Source organism: Balearica regulorum, chromosome 4 (genome assembly GCF_011004875.1).
Source record: "Balearica regulorum gibbericeps isolate bBalReg1 chromosome 4, bBalReg1.pri, whole genome shotgun sequence".
NCBI classification, from domain to species: domain Eukaryota; kingdom Metazoa; phylum Chordata; class Aves; order Gruiformes; family Gruidae; genus Balearica; species Balearica regulorum.
In genome coordinates, this window is record NC_046187.1 from 36,668,557 (window position 1) to 36,687,001 (window position 18,445).

At 40.9% G+C, this 18,445-nt stretch overlaps 1 protein-coding gene across 7 annotated transcripts in view; it reads left to right on the plus strand.

The window, feature by feature from the left end:
• Window positions 1–62: 62 nt before the first annotated feature.
• The window catches only part of FNIP2 (folliculin interacting protein 2), a 52,286-nt gene continuing 33,903 nt past the window's right edge, over window positions 63–18,445 (plus strand). For 3 of the 7 annotated variants that reach the window (XM_075751789.1, XM_075751791.1, XM_075751790.1), the window contains exon 1: window positions 64–494. In XM_075751789.1, the coding sequence (XP_075607904.1) occupies window positions 400–494 (95 nt within the window). In that variant the 5' untranslated portion in view covers window positions 64–399. Of the gene's footprint in view, window positions 495–15,694; window positions 16,257–18,445 lie in introns of those variants that run through there. The other 4 variants (XM_075751786.1, XM_075751785.1, XM_075751788.1 and 1 more) reach the window with 2 other exon arrangements.

The window sequence follows — 18,445 nt, forward strand, 5'->3', positions numbered from 1 at the left end:
CGCCTTACCACGTGCTGGGGGCGAGGCAGGGAGCGCCGCGCAGCCAATGGGGAGCGCTTGAGGGGCGCGGCGCGTTCGCGTCCCCGTCCCCGTCGCGCGGCTGCTGGCGCCGTGCCGTGCCCTGTCCGGCGGGCGGGAGGCAGCTGTCAGCGCCGCCGGGCGGTCGGGCTCGGCCCCGGCCCCTCGGTCAGGTGACGGGCGGCCGCCGGGAGCGGCGCGGCGCGGCTGAACGGGCCGGCGCTCCCCTCGCATCGCCTCGCCTTCGCGCAATGCTGGGCGGCTCCGCGGCGGCGGGGATGCTGCCGCGGCCGCCGCCGCCGCTTGTCGCCCGCTGAGCCTCTGCGAGAGGCGCGGTGGGGCCGCCGCCGGGCGGGGCGGCGACAGGGGCAGGGCGGCAGCATGGCCCCCACCCTGCTCCAGAAGCTCTTCAACAAAAGGGGCGGCATCGCGGCGGCCCCCCACGGCCGGGCTCCGGGGGAGGGGCCCGCCTTCAGGTGAGCTGCGGGGGCAGGGCGGGTCCGGGCTCGCCGGAGCCGGCTCCACATGGGTCCCCCCGGGGGGGGCGGCCAGGCGGCGGGGGAGGTGGCGGAGAGGCCGGCAGGGAGCGAGAGCATCGCAGCCCGGGGCCGCAGCGCAGGTGTGCCGCAGCCCCCCTCGGGGTTCCCCCTCTGCGAAGTTTCCGCAGGGGCCGCGGGGAGGGGGCACCCCCGGACGGACGGACGGGGGGCGGCGGGAGACACCGCTGCGCCGGGGTGGCTCTTCTCCCGCCTTTCCCTGTCGTTGGATCTCTCAGCCATTTTATATCCGAGTTGGCAGTGGCACGCTCGGGAACCGTGGGGCGCTCACCGCCCGGCCCCCTCGGCACCGCCGGGGGAGAGGCGCCAGGCCGCCTCTTTCCTTGCGTTTGTATGTGATTGCTGTGATAACTCGCGTTCGGGTCTCCTCAGCGCAGGAAAATCAGAAAATGGCTTAATTGTTGTGACCTAAATACACGTGCATAGTCTGGTGACCCACCGAGCATTAGGTACCTTTCACTGCTCTCTCTGCTTGTGGTACCACAAACCCTCAAAGGTGAGATTTAGTAGCTATTGCTACTTCAGGGCTTGAATATGTAATCTTTACATAATATTGAATTATTACTGTTTTCTAAACCCTCGGGGACAGTATTTTGCTCAGGCTGGTGGTTTGGAGCTTTGTTACTTTCAGCATCCGTTCTGCTTACAAGACCAAACTGGTCCTGGTGAGCATCACATGCGTGTCCGGTAAGCTCTGTGTCTTTTTTCTGTTTGGCATGAGTTGGCTGGTCTTGTGATCAGATAGTATACAGGATTGAATTGGAATCTGTGCTCTCGCTGATGAAACTATTAAGAATGGTAAGGGAGAGGGGTGGAAAATGTCTTGATCCACAAAGTGCCATAGTACCAAGTATGAAAGGTCACAATCACGGAGCCATTATAATTTCAAAGATGGTCTGTGTGGGCCACGGCCGCGTGCGTGGCCAAAGTTGCAAGACTGTGGTGAAAAATGGAGTGACATCAAAACGGCATTAGGATATCTGGGTTATAAGGCGGTTCCTTTGAAGGTGGTAGGACACAGTACTAGTGCTGCATTCGCATCAGAGAACAGGGCTTGTGAATTTTGGGAGGCTGTAAAGTCTGTATGCTATACTTGGTGGTTACTTTATGTAGCGCTTATGCACTTTATGAATTAAGTATCTCCTTTAATTTGAAAGAAAACAAGTATATTTTCCACATTTAAACTGAGTGACAATTCCCAACTAACTTATAACTAATTATTTTGCCTTGTACTGAAAATCTTACCAAGTACTCTATATCAGAGACCAGTGCTGGTAGTTCTAGTTTTAAGGTGATTGGATTCATTGAGGATCTCCATGAAGGCAGATTCCTTGCACAGTGTCCCCCCCATTAAAATCAGTAAGATCGCTCCATCTGGAGTATTTTGTGAGGTTAGGGTTTGTATTTGTTTTCTTCTTCCCATTCCTTGGGTAAGATATTCCACATTCAGTTTTCAGTTTGAATAACATTTAAATGATGTGACACTTAAAAAAAAAAAAAGTGTTATCATTAAAATACTACTGTAGGTACCCATCAACCTTTTTATCCCTATTTTCCCCCATTCCCTTGCTATCTGATTAGTTTTTGGCAAATTTAAGTTTATTAAAATGATCTGAAGCATTTTGCATGTGGGGTGGGGGTTTTTTTGCCAGTTAATATTGCATTAAGCTTCTTCCTTATGACTTCTAAATGTGCTGCAATGCTTTCTAGTGATCTGTTGATGCCCTGCAGGAGCATACTTACTGGATCTTAGAAGCTCTACTACAACGTTTTTAATAGACTTTCTCTTGAACAGTAATCTCTGTTTGAATGGAGAGATGTGATTGGACCTAAGTAAAAGGGAAGATTTAATCCTTTGGTAGCTTCTCTATTAAGCATATGCTGCTGGCCCCTGTTAGGGGCAAAGTCGCAGGATCGTTTTCTGTTCTAATGGCAAGCCTATATGTTTAAGGATTGTAGTTAGTTTTATTCCCTTTTCTAGTATGTTATTAGGAAGTTGTGCATTTTTTTTAGTCTTCCTGGGAACATCAGGAGAAGCTCTGTTGCAGAGAGCCGTTGACCAGGCTTGAGGTTTGCCTCTGACAAGTACTGTGTGTGCTTGTTCTGCTGCTCCCTCTTCTTTAATGGGAGCTAAAGCTTGACCAAATGTCAGTGCTGCTGCTTCTCTTTGGCTCTGAAGAAAACAGCAAGCTACAAGGTCCATCCTGCTTACCAGGATGAGCTGGCACAGCCTCAAAGAGAGACATGATGCCTATAGCTGAATGTGGAGCCACAGGAAATGATTTCTTGGGTGCATGAGCATTAACATCTTAATTTGGATCCAGAGTGCTCTTTTAAAGAAAACCTCTCAATTGTCTCCACTTAGGCTCATGTAGCCAAGTGGCTTCGGTGCATAAACTGGATTCCTGTTGGAATGAATGAAATTAGAGAGCGTGCTCCAACCACTAATGGGCATTCAGTCCCTGGGACCAGGCTACAGCTGGTTAAAAGTAAAACCCAAGAACACGTCTGGTGTGGGTGTCAGGTCCTTAACACCAATTAATTCGCTCTGTGGATCTGGCCCTGTTGGGCTGTACTACACGTTCATGTAGACACAACCCTTTCTTGCTGGGTGAGGAGAAAGTAAACATGAGGTGAAGATGTTAATATAGAGCTATTAGGATAGACTTTCTACTGGCCTGGCTTTCTCTTCAAAATAATGGAGGTATGAAGTGGTAGAAGGGTAGTAGTTAGAATTGTAGAATATCTTAATTATTTTTTTTAAAGAGAAATTATAAACCAGCTGGAGAACAGATGGGTATTAGTGACATTATATTGTATTTGTTCTAAGCAGTTTTGTACGCAGATCTTCCGCTTCAGGTTTCTGTTACTACTTCTTTTTGCTTCCCTTAACTAAAAGTATCTATATATGTGTTTGTGCATATATGTGTATGATGCATACATAAAAATATATGTATATATATACACACACACACATTTCAACAGAGACATTTGAGTAACTGTAGTTCAGTATATTTCTTTTAAACCTCTAATACTCTGAGGAAATCCTAATTACTTTGTGTGTGAGAAATGTGTATTTATGTGGCTAAATTCCCCTAATATTTTTTATTTCCTTATCAAATGTTACTTCCCTTACAAGATTGATTTAGAGTAGTTTGTACAGCTTTTTTGAGTGCTACCAGGATCATGTGCTCAGCAGAAAGCAAGCGTCCTACTCCCCATGAATTTCAAATTTTAGGGATTAAGTAGAGTATTTTATAAGCACGTAGTATCTCAAGACTAGAACGTCTCAAGTGCTAAGCATATATTTGAGTAAGGTATTGAGGAATGGCTTTAAGGAAATGGATATGGGTTGCAGGTAGTTTGATTGTATTTAAATTTATAGCAGTTCCTCTGTAATTGTGTTTACCTGATTCTAGAATGAGATTTCACATCAGTGCTTTTCTGTACTTTCCAACATGAAAGATTGATATTTTCCTTAAATAGAGGGCTAAGGTTTCACGCTAATTTCAGTCTTTGATAGTTGGTTTGGTGTTTTTTTTTTTTTTAATGAAGTACCTATATCAAGGGATGTAAGAACGAAAAGAAATGCCTTGGAGTTCTCAAAAGGCTGCTTTCACTGCTGAATGTGTAATTTGTGGATTACAACCTCTGATGAAATTTCTTTGATATGATATTGATATGTTTAATGAAGGAATGTTGTAAAACGGAATAATTTCATTTTATGTGGATTCTATTAAAAATAAAAGGTTGTGTTATTTCAGCTGTGTCTGAAACTTGCAAACAGGCTGTTTCTTCAGCTTTAAGTATCAGCTGCTCCTTCTGGTGTCTATAATGGAACGGATGTCATGTTGTAACTGCAGGATATCTATCTGGTAACAGTTTGTTAGCTTTGGTATATGAGATCATTTGTTTGGCAGCTGATACTAGTAATTCCTTTGGTCATAGCGCTGAAATGCTTGGTGAGATCCTACTCGCTAAGCATTATTTCACACCATTTATTACCAGCCTCGCAATGTTCCACCTTCTGAAAAAGGAAAGAAAGCTGTAGTGAGCTTTGAGTCTGCTTGCTTGTCAGTTTCTTATATCTTTGTTAAAAAGAAGCACTCCTGAATAAATTCTTGTAGCCTAATTGGGTTTCTCTTGAGTGTGTTGCAGCTTTGGAGACATCCACACAGGAATAATGCTACTGAGCACCCATGTACATCTTCGTGCATAGAAATATCATTAAACATCTGGCTGTAAACTCTTCAGAAAACATTTGGAAGAAGATCACTTTTTTATGTGCTGTAGGAAGGGCAGTACAGCCCAGGGCCAGATCTGAGCATGTGGGCAGGGAAGGTTAAAACAGTTAAGTCTGAGCCACATACCTCTTCACTGAGAGCTGAAGGTGATCCTTAAGGTGCAGTATCATACCTCTGCTCTGGCATTAGCCTTCCCTTAGTAATGAGAGCTAAAGATTAAGTTCTGCAGAAAGAGATTTATTACAGTCTCACTCAAGAAGACAGCTTAGAGAGGAAGTGATTGAAAGTATGGTCTTTTGACATGGAAACCACACTTCCAGCCTTCGTCTGTTTTGGAGGAAAACAAACAAACTCCTGAGTCCTTTGGCTTTTGAGCTTTGCAGGAACCAAGACCATTCTCCTTAAGTTGTTTGGTTTTCCCCTCCCTTACACGCTTCTGTCACTGAACAACCTCTTGGTTTCCTCTAGCTGCGCTCTGAGGCTAACTCTCATTTTCTCTTAAAGTTGCAAAAAGGCATCCCTTTTTTCTTTTTTTTGCCACAGATGGCTAAAAACCTGTGTAGAAATGCATAAGCTACTGATGTTCTCAGAGGGGTGGTTGTACCTTGGTTATTTAATTTAATCCTATGAAAAGATGCATCCTTGCCCGACTGATCAAATTGGTTTTGCCAGTGAGCTACCTTATTTCTGATTTACAAGTAATTTACTATGTGGCATAACCAGCTAGTAGTGTATTTCCTATACACCTGACTCTTAAATTGATGCGCAGTTGGATAGTAGATGCTTGAATTCCTTATTCTTAGGGTAATTTTGCTGTTTACATGTTCAAAACTCTGTAGGTGAGTACTCTGCCACATACTATGCTCAGTAGAAAGTGATTTGGGGAATAGTAGCAACAGAAAGCCTTGGAGCTACCTTCCTTTGGTAGCACAACTTAAAGCAGAATGCACTACAATCTAAAGCAATGATGCTAATGCTGTAGGGGTATACTTGTCTGTTGTAAATGGATTGATGTGAGTGAGAAATAGAGCTACTTGGAGCTGAAAAATGTGGACATTCATTCATAAGAGCTGAATTATTAGCGAAACGTTTTAAAAGCTGATGCAGAGTTTATTGCCAGTAGAGGCTGGCTTCGTGTAAACTGAAGTAAACTTTATAACCTTTTGTATGTAAACATAGTTGAAGTAGCAGAATAGCTTTATTAAAACTTGAGACGAAAGGAAAGAAACCTCTGCAGCAGAGGTTTGATAAAAATGTTGTAATCTTTAGTCATGATGTCATCCCACTTTGACATTGTGGGATGTAGATGTTCCTGTGCATGGTAGTGGCCTTTAGCTGTAGCTTTGGTCAGAACAGTGAGTAACAGCAGACTGAAAACCCAGAGAGAATAGATATGACAAAATATCTGGAGTCAGAGGGGCTAGAAAATGGAGTAATTGTTTTCATAAAAGCAAGTTATTTCTAGTTCTGGCATTTCAGTAATATTGGAGCTGCTGAGGACTTCTTTTGCAAAGAGAATTCTTTGGACTAATACTGCCTAAGTGTGCTACAAACCTTGGTGACATGCCTGCTCCTTTATGTATTCCTTCTGACACTAACAATCGTGTGCTTTCCTCTGTAACCTACTTTACACCTTAGTGATGTTCAGGGATGGTTTCTGAAAAGAAGACTCAGTTTGAGCCATGTGTTGTGTTTTAGATTTATCAACAGTTGTTTCTACTAAGTGCACCCTTGATTAAGAGCACACTGTTGTCTTGCATGCCACTTAGACAAAGGGTTGTAAGAGTGTTATGCTATCCTAATTATCAGTACTTGCAATGTGAAGGTTTCCATGGGCACACTTGTTAGGCGAAAGATGAGGAATGCAATTCTGCAGGATGGTGGTTAACAGGCTTGCTAGAGAGAGTAAGCAAGAAAAGGAGGACTTTGAATTGGGTGGTACTCATGTGAAGACAACAAATATCTGTCTGCATCTCTGCGTGCACTTCCTGTGATAGTGTCAGGTTACTACTGATCTGACTTACTCGTGGATGTGGTTGTTCACCTTTGCCTGTCATGAATCATCTCCTCTGTGTGTGCTCTGCCTCCATTTCTTAATCTTCAGGCTCAGGTGGTTCTCCATTTTGCTTGTCTCACTCCATTTGCCCTATTTGTATGCATTTGTCGCTTGAATGCCATAGCAATGTCATATTTTTATATGCAAGATTGAGGTCACAAGACTAGGTTCTGTGCAGACTGCAAGGCAAAGAATTCTTCTGAGGCACCGAGAAGACTAGCTTAGGAGTTTCAGTAATAGCACCTGTGCCTTCCCCACTACAATTAGGGCAAGTATGGTTGTTTTTACATGACCAACAGCCAAAATATCTATTTTGTCAGTCAGCATGCTTCCTGGATATTGGTGAGATTTGTAGAATTGTACTGATAAATGGGCATGAGGGCTTTACATCACACTTGCTGCTGTTAAAACTGACTCATGACTCTCCTTCCATAGACTAAGCTGAAGTGAAACTTGAGCTGTGTGTGATGCAATTACTGACTCAGTATGGAGTTTTCTCTGCAGCATGTTCTCACCTCAATACAATACACTTCAACTTTTCTCCTCCAAGGTGCTCTGTGGAGTTTCACAGGTGCTAATGAAATCAGCTGTATGAAGTAAACAAACTGACACAATATTTTTTACTTTTCTAATAGAGGTGCTAACAGGCTGAATTTGATATTGGCGCTTTCCAATTAGAACTCTGAACACTTAATATTTTATAACGAAGTCAGGAAGCTTCTTACAATAATAATTCTTAGGTTTTATTGTCATTAAGTTTACTGACATCCGTGAAAGAAAACAGTGGCTTGAATGAACTTAGTGCTCTGGATTTCTATGCAGAGTCTTTGCACTGAATTCTGAATCTGGGTATTATCTGACACGTGAAATTGCTGAACATTTGGGGCTGGGTATGTGAATCCATGGCTTCAGGGGTACAGAAAATAGGAGCAGAGCGCATCAGATGATGTTTTTTGACAGAAACCCCAGTGAGAAGGATCTACAAACTCTTGAATACATAGTTCTAAACAGGTCATTCTTAAATTGTTATTCTTTCACTGAATGTGGATCACTTTACAGAAATTAATATAACTTTGCAATGTTGAAGTCCTCTGAAGTCTGGAAAAGACAGTTATGGAAATTTTTTAAAATCTGCAACTAAAAGAAATTAGCTTATATTCAGACAAATTTTTGTATCTTCTTCTGTTTTTCTGTGTGGGCACATGAGCTTGACCAACTATTGCTGATCAGTTGAGTGCTTGTATCTGTCATCTTTCGTTGCCTTTCCTTTCATGTTCCTACAAAATAACCTTTTAAAATCTTCACATTTAATGCTCTGCTCTCTAACTTGCACTCTAAAATGGGTTGTGCTTTTTAAGACAAATCCTGCTATAGGAAAGGTCATGGGCCTTTTGTTTCTGAGGTCCTGGCTTGTTTAACATGACTGGGTTAAACAAGCTGGGCAGAGAGCTGTTGAGCTGCCAGAAAGGAAGGTTGGCGACCTTCGGTGCAGGCACAAGGAAGAAGCTAGTTAGGTACAGAAACCACTTGGCCCAGCTGTACAGCAGCAGGGTTAGCCCATGGGTGTTAAAGGCTCTGGTCTTGGCAAATGGCTGCGGTGGTACGAGATGCTATTGCATTCTCCCATGCTGTGCTGGAATTGATTGTTTGCTGCACATTTGTCACTTCCATGATCGTGTTGATAGAATAAAGAGTGTTGGAGCCCTCCTCAGTCATGTCTATGTAAAGGTCAGTGATATAACCATGTCTTGCAGTAGTTTGTGTTAAGCAGAAATGGTTACAGAGTTCAGTCATATGTTCTGGTCCTCAGCTGTGCTGAGAAGGCTGGAGTAAAGAGCTGGCAGTTGGTACCCACTTCAGTTCACTTGGCAGACAACTGTAGCGACATGCATCTGAGCACTTACTTGATCTTGGCTTTTAGCCTGCAGGAAGGTTGCTCTCACATGGTAGCCGGTTTCAGGAGAGCCAACCTCTGCCTTACCAACTGTTAAGAGTTTCTAAATTGCATCAAGTTAAAGAGTTGGAAAAATTAACCCTCTCTGATTATAAAGACATTTATGACATCTGGCTGTGGATATACAGCATGCTTACTAAGTGCTAAAATGTTTTCACATATAATTCCAAGTTCTAGAGCTGGTGAGTAACACCTAATGACTTCAGTATTTGGGAGACTCGAGGATATAAGTCAGTCATCCACTGTGGACTAGATCAGAGTACAGTTTAGTTCAGAAACAATTCAGGTACTAAACTTGTGTTCAGAAGTTCCTGTGTGCAGTTTTACAGACAGGAATATGTTTGGGAATGCTTTTGAATGGAATTAGGAAAATAATGCGTATTTGAAAACTAGCTTTTTCTGTCACTTTATGGTGGCACTTGGTAACTGTAAAATGCCTCTGTATAGCTGGACTGGATAATGGGTCCAGGGGTAGGTATGCAATGGACAGGAAAATGAGAACAGAACATTATATTTTTGTAGTGGACATGGGTTTTTCAAAACAGTTGACTCAATGAACCTGTATACACATTGATACGATATCTGCCTGATTTTTTTGTTTTCAAGCAAAAAAATGCCTGGTTGGAATGTCAAAGGTGACCTGAACGTCTGAATTAAACTTTGTTTACTGCTTAAAGAAATAATTGTATATTTGTATTGAAATGTTGTGTTGGCATGTGAACTAGACATATGATAGAAGCAGTGGCTTTTCATTTGCATTACTGAAGCACTAGAAGTTGGCCAGAGTATAGACTTCATTAGAGTTGTGTCCGTGGGCCCTGTTTTGACTAGAAAAGAAAGTGAGAGTTTTGTTTATTTTCTAATGAAGTTGTCCTGAATCTGTAATTGTTAAGAAGGCTCTTAGTGAGTCTGCTCTGGTAGACTTCATCTCGGGAGAAAGTCAGGTCCATTATAAAGGACTTTCTTATACAGTGTTTTTCTAGAAAACACTGAAGGAACTTGACCAATTCTTACCTTCTCACAAGAAGAAAAGTTTCTAATTTCTCGAAATAGATAATTGCTACATAAGCTTGCTGACTGAAATTTTAGTTTCTTTCTATCGCTGAATCTTCAGTGTTGAAGCATTTTCCTGTTGCATGACAATGTTGCAAATGGCTCTTTGGGTTTTTTATTTTTTTGTCTAGATATTTCATGATTGACAGACTGCCACTTGGCAGCCAAATCTTAGCATGTTACTGGGTGTAGTCAACTGTCATTGTGTATAGACCTGGCTGACTAAACTTTTAAGTCTAATATAATACCAGTATTTTTGAGAAAATGTTTAGAATCCGATGTGAGTAGTTAGAGCGGTTGGCCTGCCTGAAGGAGGAGGCTATTTCATAACTTAATGACTATTTATACATTCAAAGTCCTACGCAATTTGTGGTAAACAAAATGTAACTCTCTTACATAGTGTCTTGCAGCAAAGTTAGGTTTGCCCATGCCAGTCAGCTGCAGGACTGTGGTTTGTTTGTTTGGTTTTGTGCGTAGTATTTTTCATTGAGAAGGATTTATGGTATGAGTGATTTAATTGCCTTGATCATCTGTATGAGGTCCTAAAACGTGGCTCCTCCTTCTCTTTCCAGTGAAACTTGAAAATAAATGTATGTAAGACTTCAAGATATAGTGCTAGTTACTGGAAAGCTACTTTCCATGCTGCCTACAAGAGAGGGTTAAGTAAAGTGTTTTGGATGGAATAGACAAATTATCATAACAACAACAAGAGGAGCAAAACATATTTTTGGCTATAACTAGTGAAAAATGCCGGAGCTGACGTTATATCCGTCCATGTTATCACTTCATTCAATCTAAATCAGGATTTCCTGGCATTCATCTAGACAGAGGCGATGGACTTTGTTCATGCTATAGCAACTTTTGGGTGTTCAAGCATGGCTTCTTGTGTATGTATTTTCCCATATCCTTGCCAGTTGGGTAAATCAGTAAATTTTCATAAATATTCAACATAATTAGTTTCTTTTTTTGTTTCCTTCCTGATTATTGCAGACTAACTTTTCAGTTACAATCTCTGCAAGAATTGAAGGCTCACCTTTGATTTTATAGATTATGAATTTGGGAGGGTGCACCTAGAACCAGATATCTTTATTTACTTATTTATTTATTTTTAGTGAAATCATACTGCTGAGTATGCACTTTTGAGTTAGTTGAACCTGATCACTTCTGAAGCAATTTCCCTTGGATGAAGGGCGTGGGGTCCCTGGGTAGCGCTTGCCTCTAGCCCCACTCGGAAGCATTCTCTGGTGCGGTGGTAGTGCATGTTCAGAGCAAGGACGAAGAGGGGATTTGGAGACAGTACCCTAAACTTATTTGGCTGTGAAGTTTGAGAGAGAATGCCGTGTCCTCTGAAGTCTACAAAGCCCTCTTGTGAATGTAGCCTTTTCATAGCAGGAGTGGAGGAAATCTGTAAGAAAATTGTTTCTGTTAATATGCAGGTGGTTTTAGTGACTTTGAGTGAAGGTGTTTGTGTGTTTTAGCAAAAGGAGTATTTTCCAGCTAACTAGAAAATATCGGTGGGGAAGTATGTTGAACATCAAACGTTGTTCATATCTCTGTATCAGTTGGCATGAATGTATATTTACTTATGTCTAATAAATAATATTGTTTCTTAGTCATGTTTTTATATTTTCATATTCTAAAACTACTCTTTTGAAGAGAGGCTTGAAAGCTGCATACAGACTTTTTCTTAATAAAAAATAATAAAAAATAGGGCTTTACAGAAGAGGGAGAAGGAACAGGAAAGAGCAGGCAACCAAACCCATGCCTCAGGATACTGCCCCTAAGGTGTGGTGGTGGTGTCTGTGCTGGCCTGCTCATTTACGTAGGAGATATTAAGGTCTGAGATCTGTTGGTACTTTCATACAGCACTGAAATGCAACAAGAGCTGGTATAGTGTTATAAATACCAGATTCTGCCTTGCATTATTGCTCAAAATTCTCCTTCAGATATGCAATGTATAGTTCTTTCTTCTGTTCAAGAGAAGGTGGGGGAAGGCAGAGGCAGTAAAGCTGGTAGGATAAGAGATTTCTATTCATCTCATTTTCTGGCAGAGGCAGTTCTCAGACGTGCCTTGGCAGTGTCTGTATTTAGTAGCTGTGTTCCTGGACGCAGGCCCAGTCACATGGCGCCGCTGGAACAAGTGACATGGGAATGATGCATTAGCTGAGACCCAGCGCTGCGTGCTGGAGGAGGTGGGGTGGCCCGGCCAGCCAGGCGGCCTGCGCCCCAGCACTCAGCAGAGATGCTGGACTGAGCACCGCTTGCTCCCGGCCGGCGGCTGCTGTTTGGCTCAACTGTTTGGCTCCAGTGAAACCTGGAAGTTGGTTACTGGAGGTGCCTTTAAAAAGATAAACTGGAGGGGGCGGGGGGAAACCAAACCCTTAAGAGGGTTAAATTAAAAAGTAAACCTTCAGTTCTTTGAAATGATAAAGTTTATTAATATGAAACAACTTCTGTAAAATATTTGACTTCATTTAGATCAACTGAGCTTTTGTAGCTGTTAGAAGCTATGGGGGATGGGGGGGGAAGTGGGATGGAAGAGGGAAAGCTAGTTAAGACTAAGCAAGGCTTTCTGTACTGAGAAAAGGGCTAAGTGATAGATCTAGTGTGCTAACCTTATTGCATACTTCGCCTTTCTTTGTGTTTATTTTTGTTAAACTAGGACTTTAAACACTTTTCTTCATGGTAAACCACAATTAAATATATGCACTTTTTTGTGCAATTACAAATCTTGGGCTCTTCTCTTTGCTAATGAAGAATTCCATTTCTGGGGCTAGCAACTGAGAGCACCATCTCTACCCTTTATGGTACTGCTTCAAACACATTGTTCTTGTTGGATTTTTTGTTTGCCTAAGGTTTGTTTTGTTTGGGTTTTTTTGTTGTTTACATTATCACTGAGACACTATATGAAACCTATCTCCCAAACTTCTGACTTGTAGATAAGCCAATGAGCAGTGAATCCAAACTCAAAAAAGTCGGCTGAGTTATGAAACACTGGTTTAGTAGGCTGTTCTTGATGTTTGTGGAAAGCTGATGTGTGCAATTTATGGTGACTTTAACTTGTGTTTGTTAGCCTCTATCAGGTGTGTGTGTGTGTTTTGTGGTTGTTTTTTGTGTGTATATGTAATGGTATTGCTTTCTAGCAACAATGATGAAAAATGCCTACAACCTTGCAAAAATTCAGTATGTTTTCCGTAAGCAGGGAGTCTGTGGAATTCCAACTTTTCAGTGAACAAATATATCCAATGTTGTTTTGTTTTTCATACAGTAATATATAGTTTTGGGGTTTTTTAAGTAGCCTTTCTGTACAGGGATCTGATATTGAGAACTTTATTTTTCTCCACCAGAACTCTACAGGAAAATGTGAACTGAGGGAGAGAAGTACTGCAAATAACATGTTTCTTCACTTGTTGCATGACTAATCTGCAATGTATCCTGCCTAACTTGTGTGAAACTAGTAACTGTGTATCATGCTTGAACAAGGTAGTTCATCTGAGGTTAATAGTGCTTTACCATATTAGGACTACTTTAAATCATTGTGTAAAAAGAATGTGGTGCGGCATCAGCACAGCTCTTCCATATCCAAGGTTTTAAAAAGGGGAGGAGTAATGCGGGGTAAATACTTCAAATTAGGAGGGAGGATGGGAACCTACACCATCTACATAAGCTATTCAACAGACTAAAAGACGGAAATTCATAACTAAGTGCTCCAAAATAGATTCCACTTCACCTTTAAACACGTGTTTTGGCACTCATCCTGAATGTCTGGGTTGTAGGCATTTTTTTGTGTATCAGTTTTGCTAAATGTATGTTTTGCAAAAACAAATGCTCACTGAAACAGAAGGTATGATTCAAACTCTCTGTTTTCCTATGCTTGCCTAGACTGCTTCTAAAGCTGTTTGGAAAATAAAACCTTATGGGAGGCTCTGCAAATATTCTGTTAGATTTGAAACAGTGCTTAAGTTTTACTGGACAGCTGTAACTTGTATAGAAAATTATTCTTAATTAGATAACTTCATCATATATATTTCCTCTTTCCCCCACCCCAAATTTTCTTGCTAAAGTATTTATTACCTTGAGTTGAAATCATTTAGGCAATTGTCTCGCAGTGAAGATGAAGGACAGGAAATGACCTACAAACAGAGCAGGTGACATGCTGTCTACATAGCCTAGAAAAGAGTGATTAAACTCAGCTTCCCAGAGGATTGTGTGTGGAGAGCAGGACACTTTCTTCCATTTTCTATATTGTGTCCTTCTTGGACTCAGGGTGTTTTCCATATCTGGGTTTGCATTATTTGGGTTTTTGTTCAGAAACTTTTCTGTGGATTTTCAGTGGTAATTCCCCAGGTATTTTGGGATTTACAGTATTCTACAGATGACCTCATCCACAGATAAGGCATGTCTATTTAGTGAGATTGCAGGAGTTCCTAGTTCTAGTCCCTGATGTGAATCCTGTATTGTGATCATTTAACTTAATGTTTCAGAATTTTTGTTCTGGTGTTTTTTTTTTTTGTTTGGGGGAAAGATAGGACAGAAGTGAAGGCTGTCAGTTGCTGATTTTAGTGTAAGCATAGGGACCTGGCCATCAGTTGCTTGTTTCATTTGCACTTCAAAGGTGACTAGGAACCCCGATGTTTAAAGTAGTCCTCACTGAGGTGAGGGCTAGGAGTCGCCCTCTCCTAGATCGTTTGAATAACTTGAGAACAGGACAAAGCTTTTCACTTGTTTCCCTCACTTGGGAGGAGGAGTGATTGTGATCTAATACTTGTCACTACTCTGGGAATTGAAACTGGGCTTTGTTTCATTGCTATAGGCTTCCTTCTGCAACTGAGCAAGTTGTTCAACCTAACCTTGCTCTAGTTTTCTGCTTGACTTTTGTCCAGTGTTTAGAGGTTGGGGTTTACTGTGATTACGAAATCCTTTTAAGAAGGGTGCTGTGCCGTTTAGCAGGTAGCACGTAGCACTAAGTTTTGAAATCTTACTGTGTTTTCTAACTCTACTGCTGTATTTCTGGGTGACCATTAGCAAAGTTATTTTCCCTTTTTAATCTGGAAGGGAAACAGCACTATGGCTGTCATCTTATAAAATGTCTAAAATTTTACTGATGGGAGGGAGAGCCATGTTCTTACATACAAACATGAAATATGAGCAGACATGTATGGATAAGTTTTAAATCAGGGATGGAGAAGAGTACTTTGTTCTGCAGTGGAATTGCCTGAGCCTGAACAAAATATCAGGTTCATTCATTTTGTTTAAAAACTTAAATTTTCTTGGTCAGAAGTATTTTATTAGATTTTTTTTTTCATCAGTACTGTCATTAAATTGTTTTAATAGGCACTTGACTATACATTTTCATCAACCAACCTGATGTCTGTGACAAACTTTTTTGGTTTTTTTCCCTTCTACTTTTTTAAAAAAAAGTTTTTCAAAATAGAAGTTTCAGATTCTTGGCAAAGTGTAAATACTATTTGTCCTTAAAAGTAAAAGCATTACAGTGCACAATATCTAGTATGTTTCTTGGTGTTGGTCACTTTTTTTAACTGATAAACATATGGCAATGATGACAGATTCTTATTTGCTCCTAAGCTCTGTGAGGTTGCTAGGGGCTGTCAGATGACACTTGCTCACATGAGAGCCATTAACAGGGTGTTGTAGCCAGTGTTAGAACAACCTTGCAACTAAGGGCGAGTCACTGCAAAAGCAACTGTGCTTTTTTTTTTTTTTTTTTTTAAGAGGCCATATGGTTCAGTCTTGTGACTACATAATTGCCAGCTACCTAATCACATACCAGGAAACAAACATAGTTAAAGTCAATATTAGCTGTTGTATCTGCTACGGCTTTGCACCAGGCTTGGTAGGAAAAACTCTGACAGCAGCAAGAGCAAATCTACAATGGCTTCTGAAACTTGAAAGTCATGTCTGCTCCTCTGGAATAATTGCAGCAGTACATTAGCTACAGCTGTCTTTCTGCATTAATGGCTTATAGAATATATGAAGATCTCTTTACCTTTTTTGCCCCTAACAGGAAATTCAGCAGACTGTGTTCCTGTATAGGGAAGAAAGCCGATGGTAAATTACCATCGTTAATGGTTGATCCTATAGTAAAGAAATCAGCTTGAGGCTGTATCTCTTCAGCAGGCATTTAGTCTCTTTGAGGGAGCTTTACAAGAGGATTTGTAGCAAAAGAAAATGTGTGGGGGTACACCAAAAGCTACAAACGGCACAGGGAGACAAATAGAAAGAGCAAGAAACAACAACGATGTACCGCTTGGAAATAATCTTTCTTGTACCAAGTTGGATGAAAGGATTAGAACATCTTTGAGAGACCAAAGTGTCAGCTGTGTGCGCAATGTGACTAGACTGCTGCAAAACAGGTATGCATGTAACTTTTTTGATATATGTGATTTTTGACAGAGAATGGACATCTTTAGTTGATGTTAGATTTATGCTCATGTGCCTGATGGTGACTGGTACTCCAGAAAGTCTTCCCTGTTGTTTGAAACTGAATCTGCATTCTTGACTCTGATGTGTAAGATTTATGTATATGCAAACTGAGGCATGAAGGATAATTGCCTTTCTTTTCAGTTAAGGTTAAGTAGTCTTACCTTCTCTTTTTAGTTTTCTAATTAGTTTCCCCTTTTTTTTTTTTTTTTTTTTTTTGCCACCTCCTATGTTAGTGGGTCAAGTAGTAACAGTGTGCAGAGCAGACAGGAGAGACTGCTGTGAAGTGGAGAAGAATGGAGAGGGGAACCCTCTGCTTTACTTGTAAATGGCCTCTAGATCAAGCATTACATCAAAGTAATCTAGAGTATGAATAGTGTTTCTTTGACTTCTTTTTTAGATGTGTACCAGCATGACTCCAATGCCTGAGTCTCTACTGCTATGTAACTGTTGAAAATACGGTTCAGGGCAGCTTTTTCCAAATTATAACACCCAAGGGTGTTAGAATATTTATTCTACATTCAGGATTGCTGATCTAAGAAGCAGAAAAATATAGATAGATGTGTAGGTATATAGATATGTTTCAGCCTTTTTATTTTTCTAGCCTATAGATGTTGCACTGAAGTAGTGAGTGATTAGTCACTTGCAAAAACTTTTCAAGGTCAGCTGCAGTAGTTTTTGAATATAAATTAATGGGTCACTCTTCACTTATTGCATGCGTGCTGATTATTATGAAGGTGAACCAAAAGCTTTCTTTGTAAAGATCAGAGTTTGGAGAGCTATATTAACTGAAAATACTGATTCAGGGCAGAATGGGGCAAACTTCTTGTGACTTTTTTCCAGAAACAAATGAGTCTGCTTTCCCCTAAGTAAAAGAGATCTCCTTGCCTCCATGTCTCCTATCTGTAATGGAATTAATGTTGAATAAGCTAAAGGAAAGTAGCTTATATGCCAATTTAAGAGATGATAAAGCAAACTTCAGCTTAATATGGAATCTGGGGAGAAAACTTGCTGGGATATCTGTAAGCTGTTCCAAACTTGCAGCTTTCTTTCAAAAAAAAAAAAAAATTATCCAGTGTTCGAATATCTTTAGTAGACCTGGGTTTTCTGTTGTATGAACGTAGACAGTTTGACTTTATTTTGACTTGAAGATGATGTTCTAGCATCTTACACATGCAGGAAAGATCTACTCTGGAAGGTGAGGCTAGATAAGCTGAACTGTTCGAACAGACTGCTGATGCTAAAGAGAGTAATCACATCGCCTCTTGTTCCTTTGTTTCTGGTATCACGCTCTTGTACTTTTTTCCCCTTGTGCTGGCCTTGGCCTTTCCATTCCTTTTGGAACTGGCTCCCCTTAGGCCATCAGTTCAGCTCACCAACCAGGCAGAAAACTGACTTGGGAACAAGAAAACTTAATTAACATTATAACCAGCCTCAATACTTATTTGGAATGTATAGGGAACGTTTCTTTGTGCCCTTTCCTAAAGGTGTATAACTCCATGGATGTTAGTATAACTCATGCTGCCACCAAGAGGTGGAGTTTCCATTGCCACCTTCCTTACTTCCTTTTTCCAGCTACATTTCTGATCTGCTTTTGTGCCCTGGGACAGACTTCTGCTGCTGCAGAGAATTTGGTTAGTTTACGGAAGGGTCCAGCAATTAGCAGAGCAGACATGAGTAATAGGAATGGTCATGTAGTTACAAAAAGGGGAGAAAGGATATTTGGGGCTCTTGTTTTCTTATTTGACGACAAAAATATTATGTTCGGTCAAAGTAGCCACATTTAACCCAAAATACAAACATCTGCATGGGCTCATATTAATTTAATTCAGCTAATTGTTAAGAGTACACATGACCTGGCGTAACGCATTGCTTTTAAGTCAAAGTGAAACATTTCAGTTAGCTGTCAGTCTCTTCAGTTCCTTACCTTTCTAGGATGTAATGTTATTAGAAGCATGTTTTGTCATTTTGCAGTACGTTGACACTCAGGTGGCTGAAAAATACCTCTACTGTAATTTTATTCATTTTATTTGTAACATTTGTTGTATAAGTCTCTTATGTATTCCTTCAGCACAGATTTTTTTTTAATCATTCTATTTATTAAGTAGTTCTTAAACAGGAA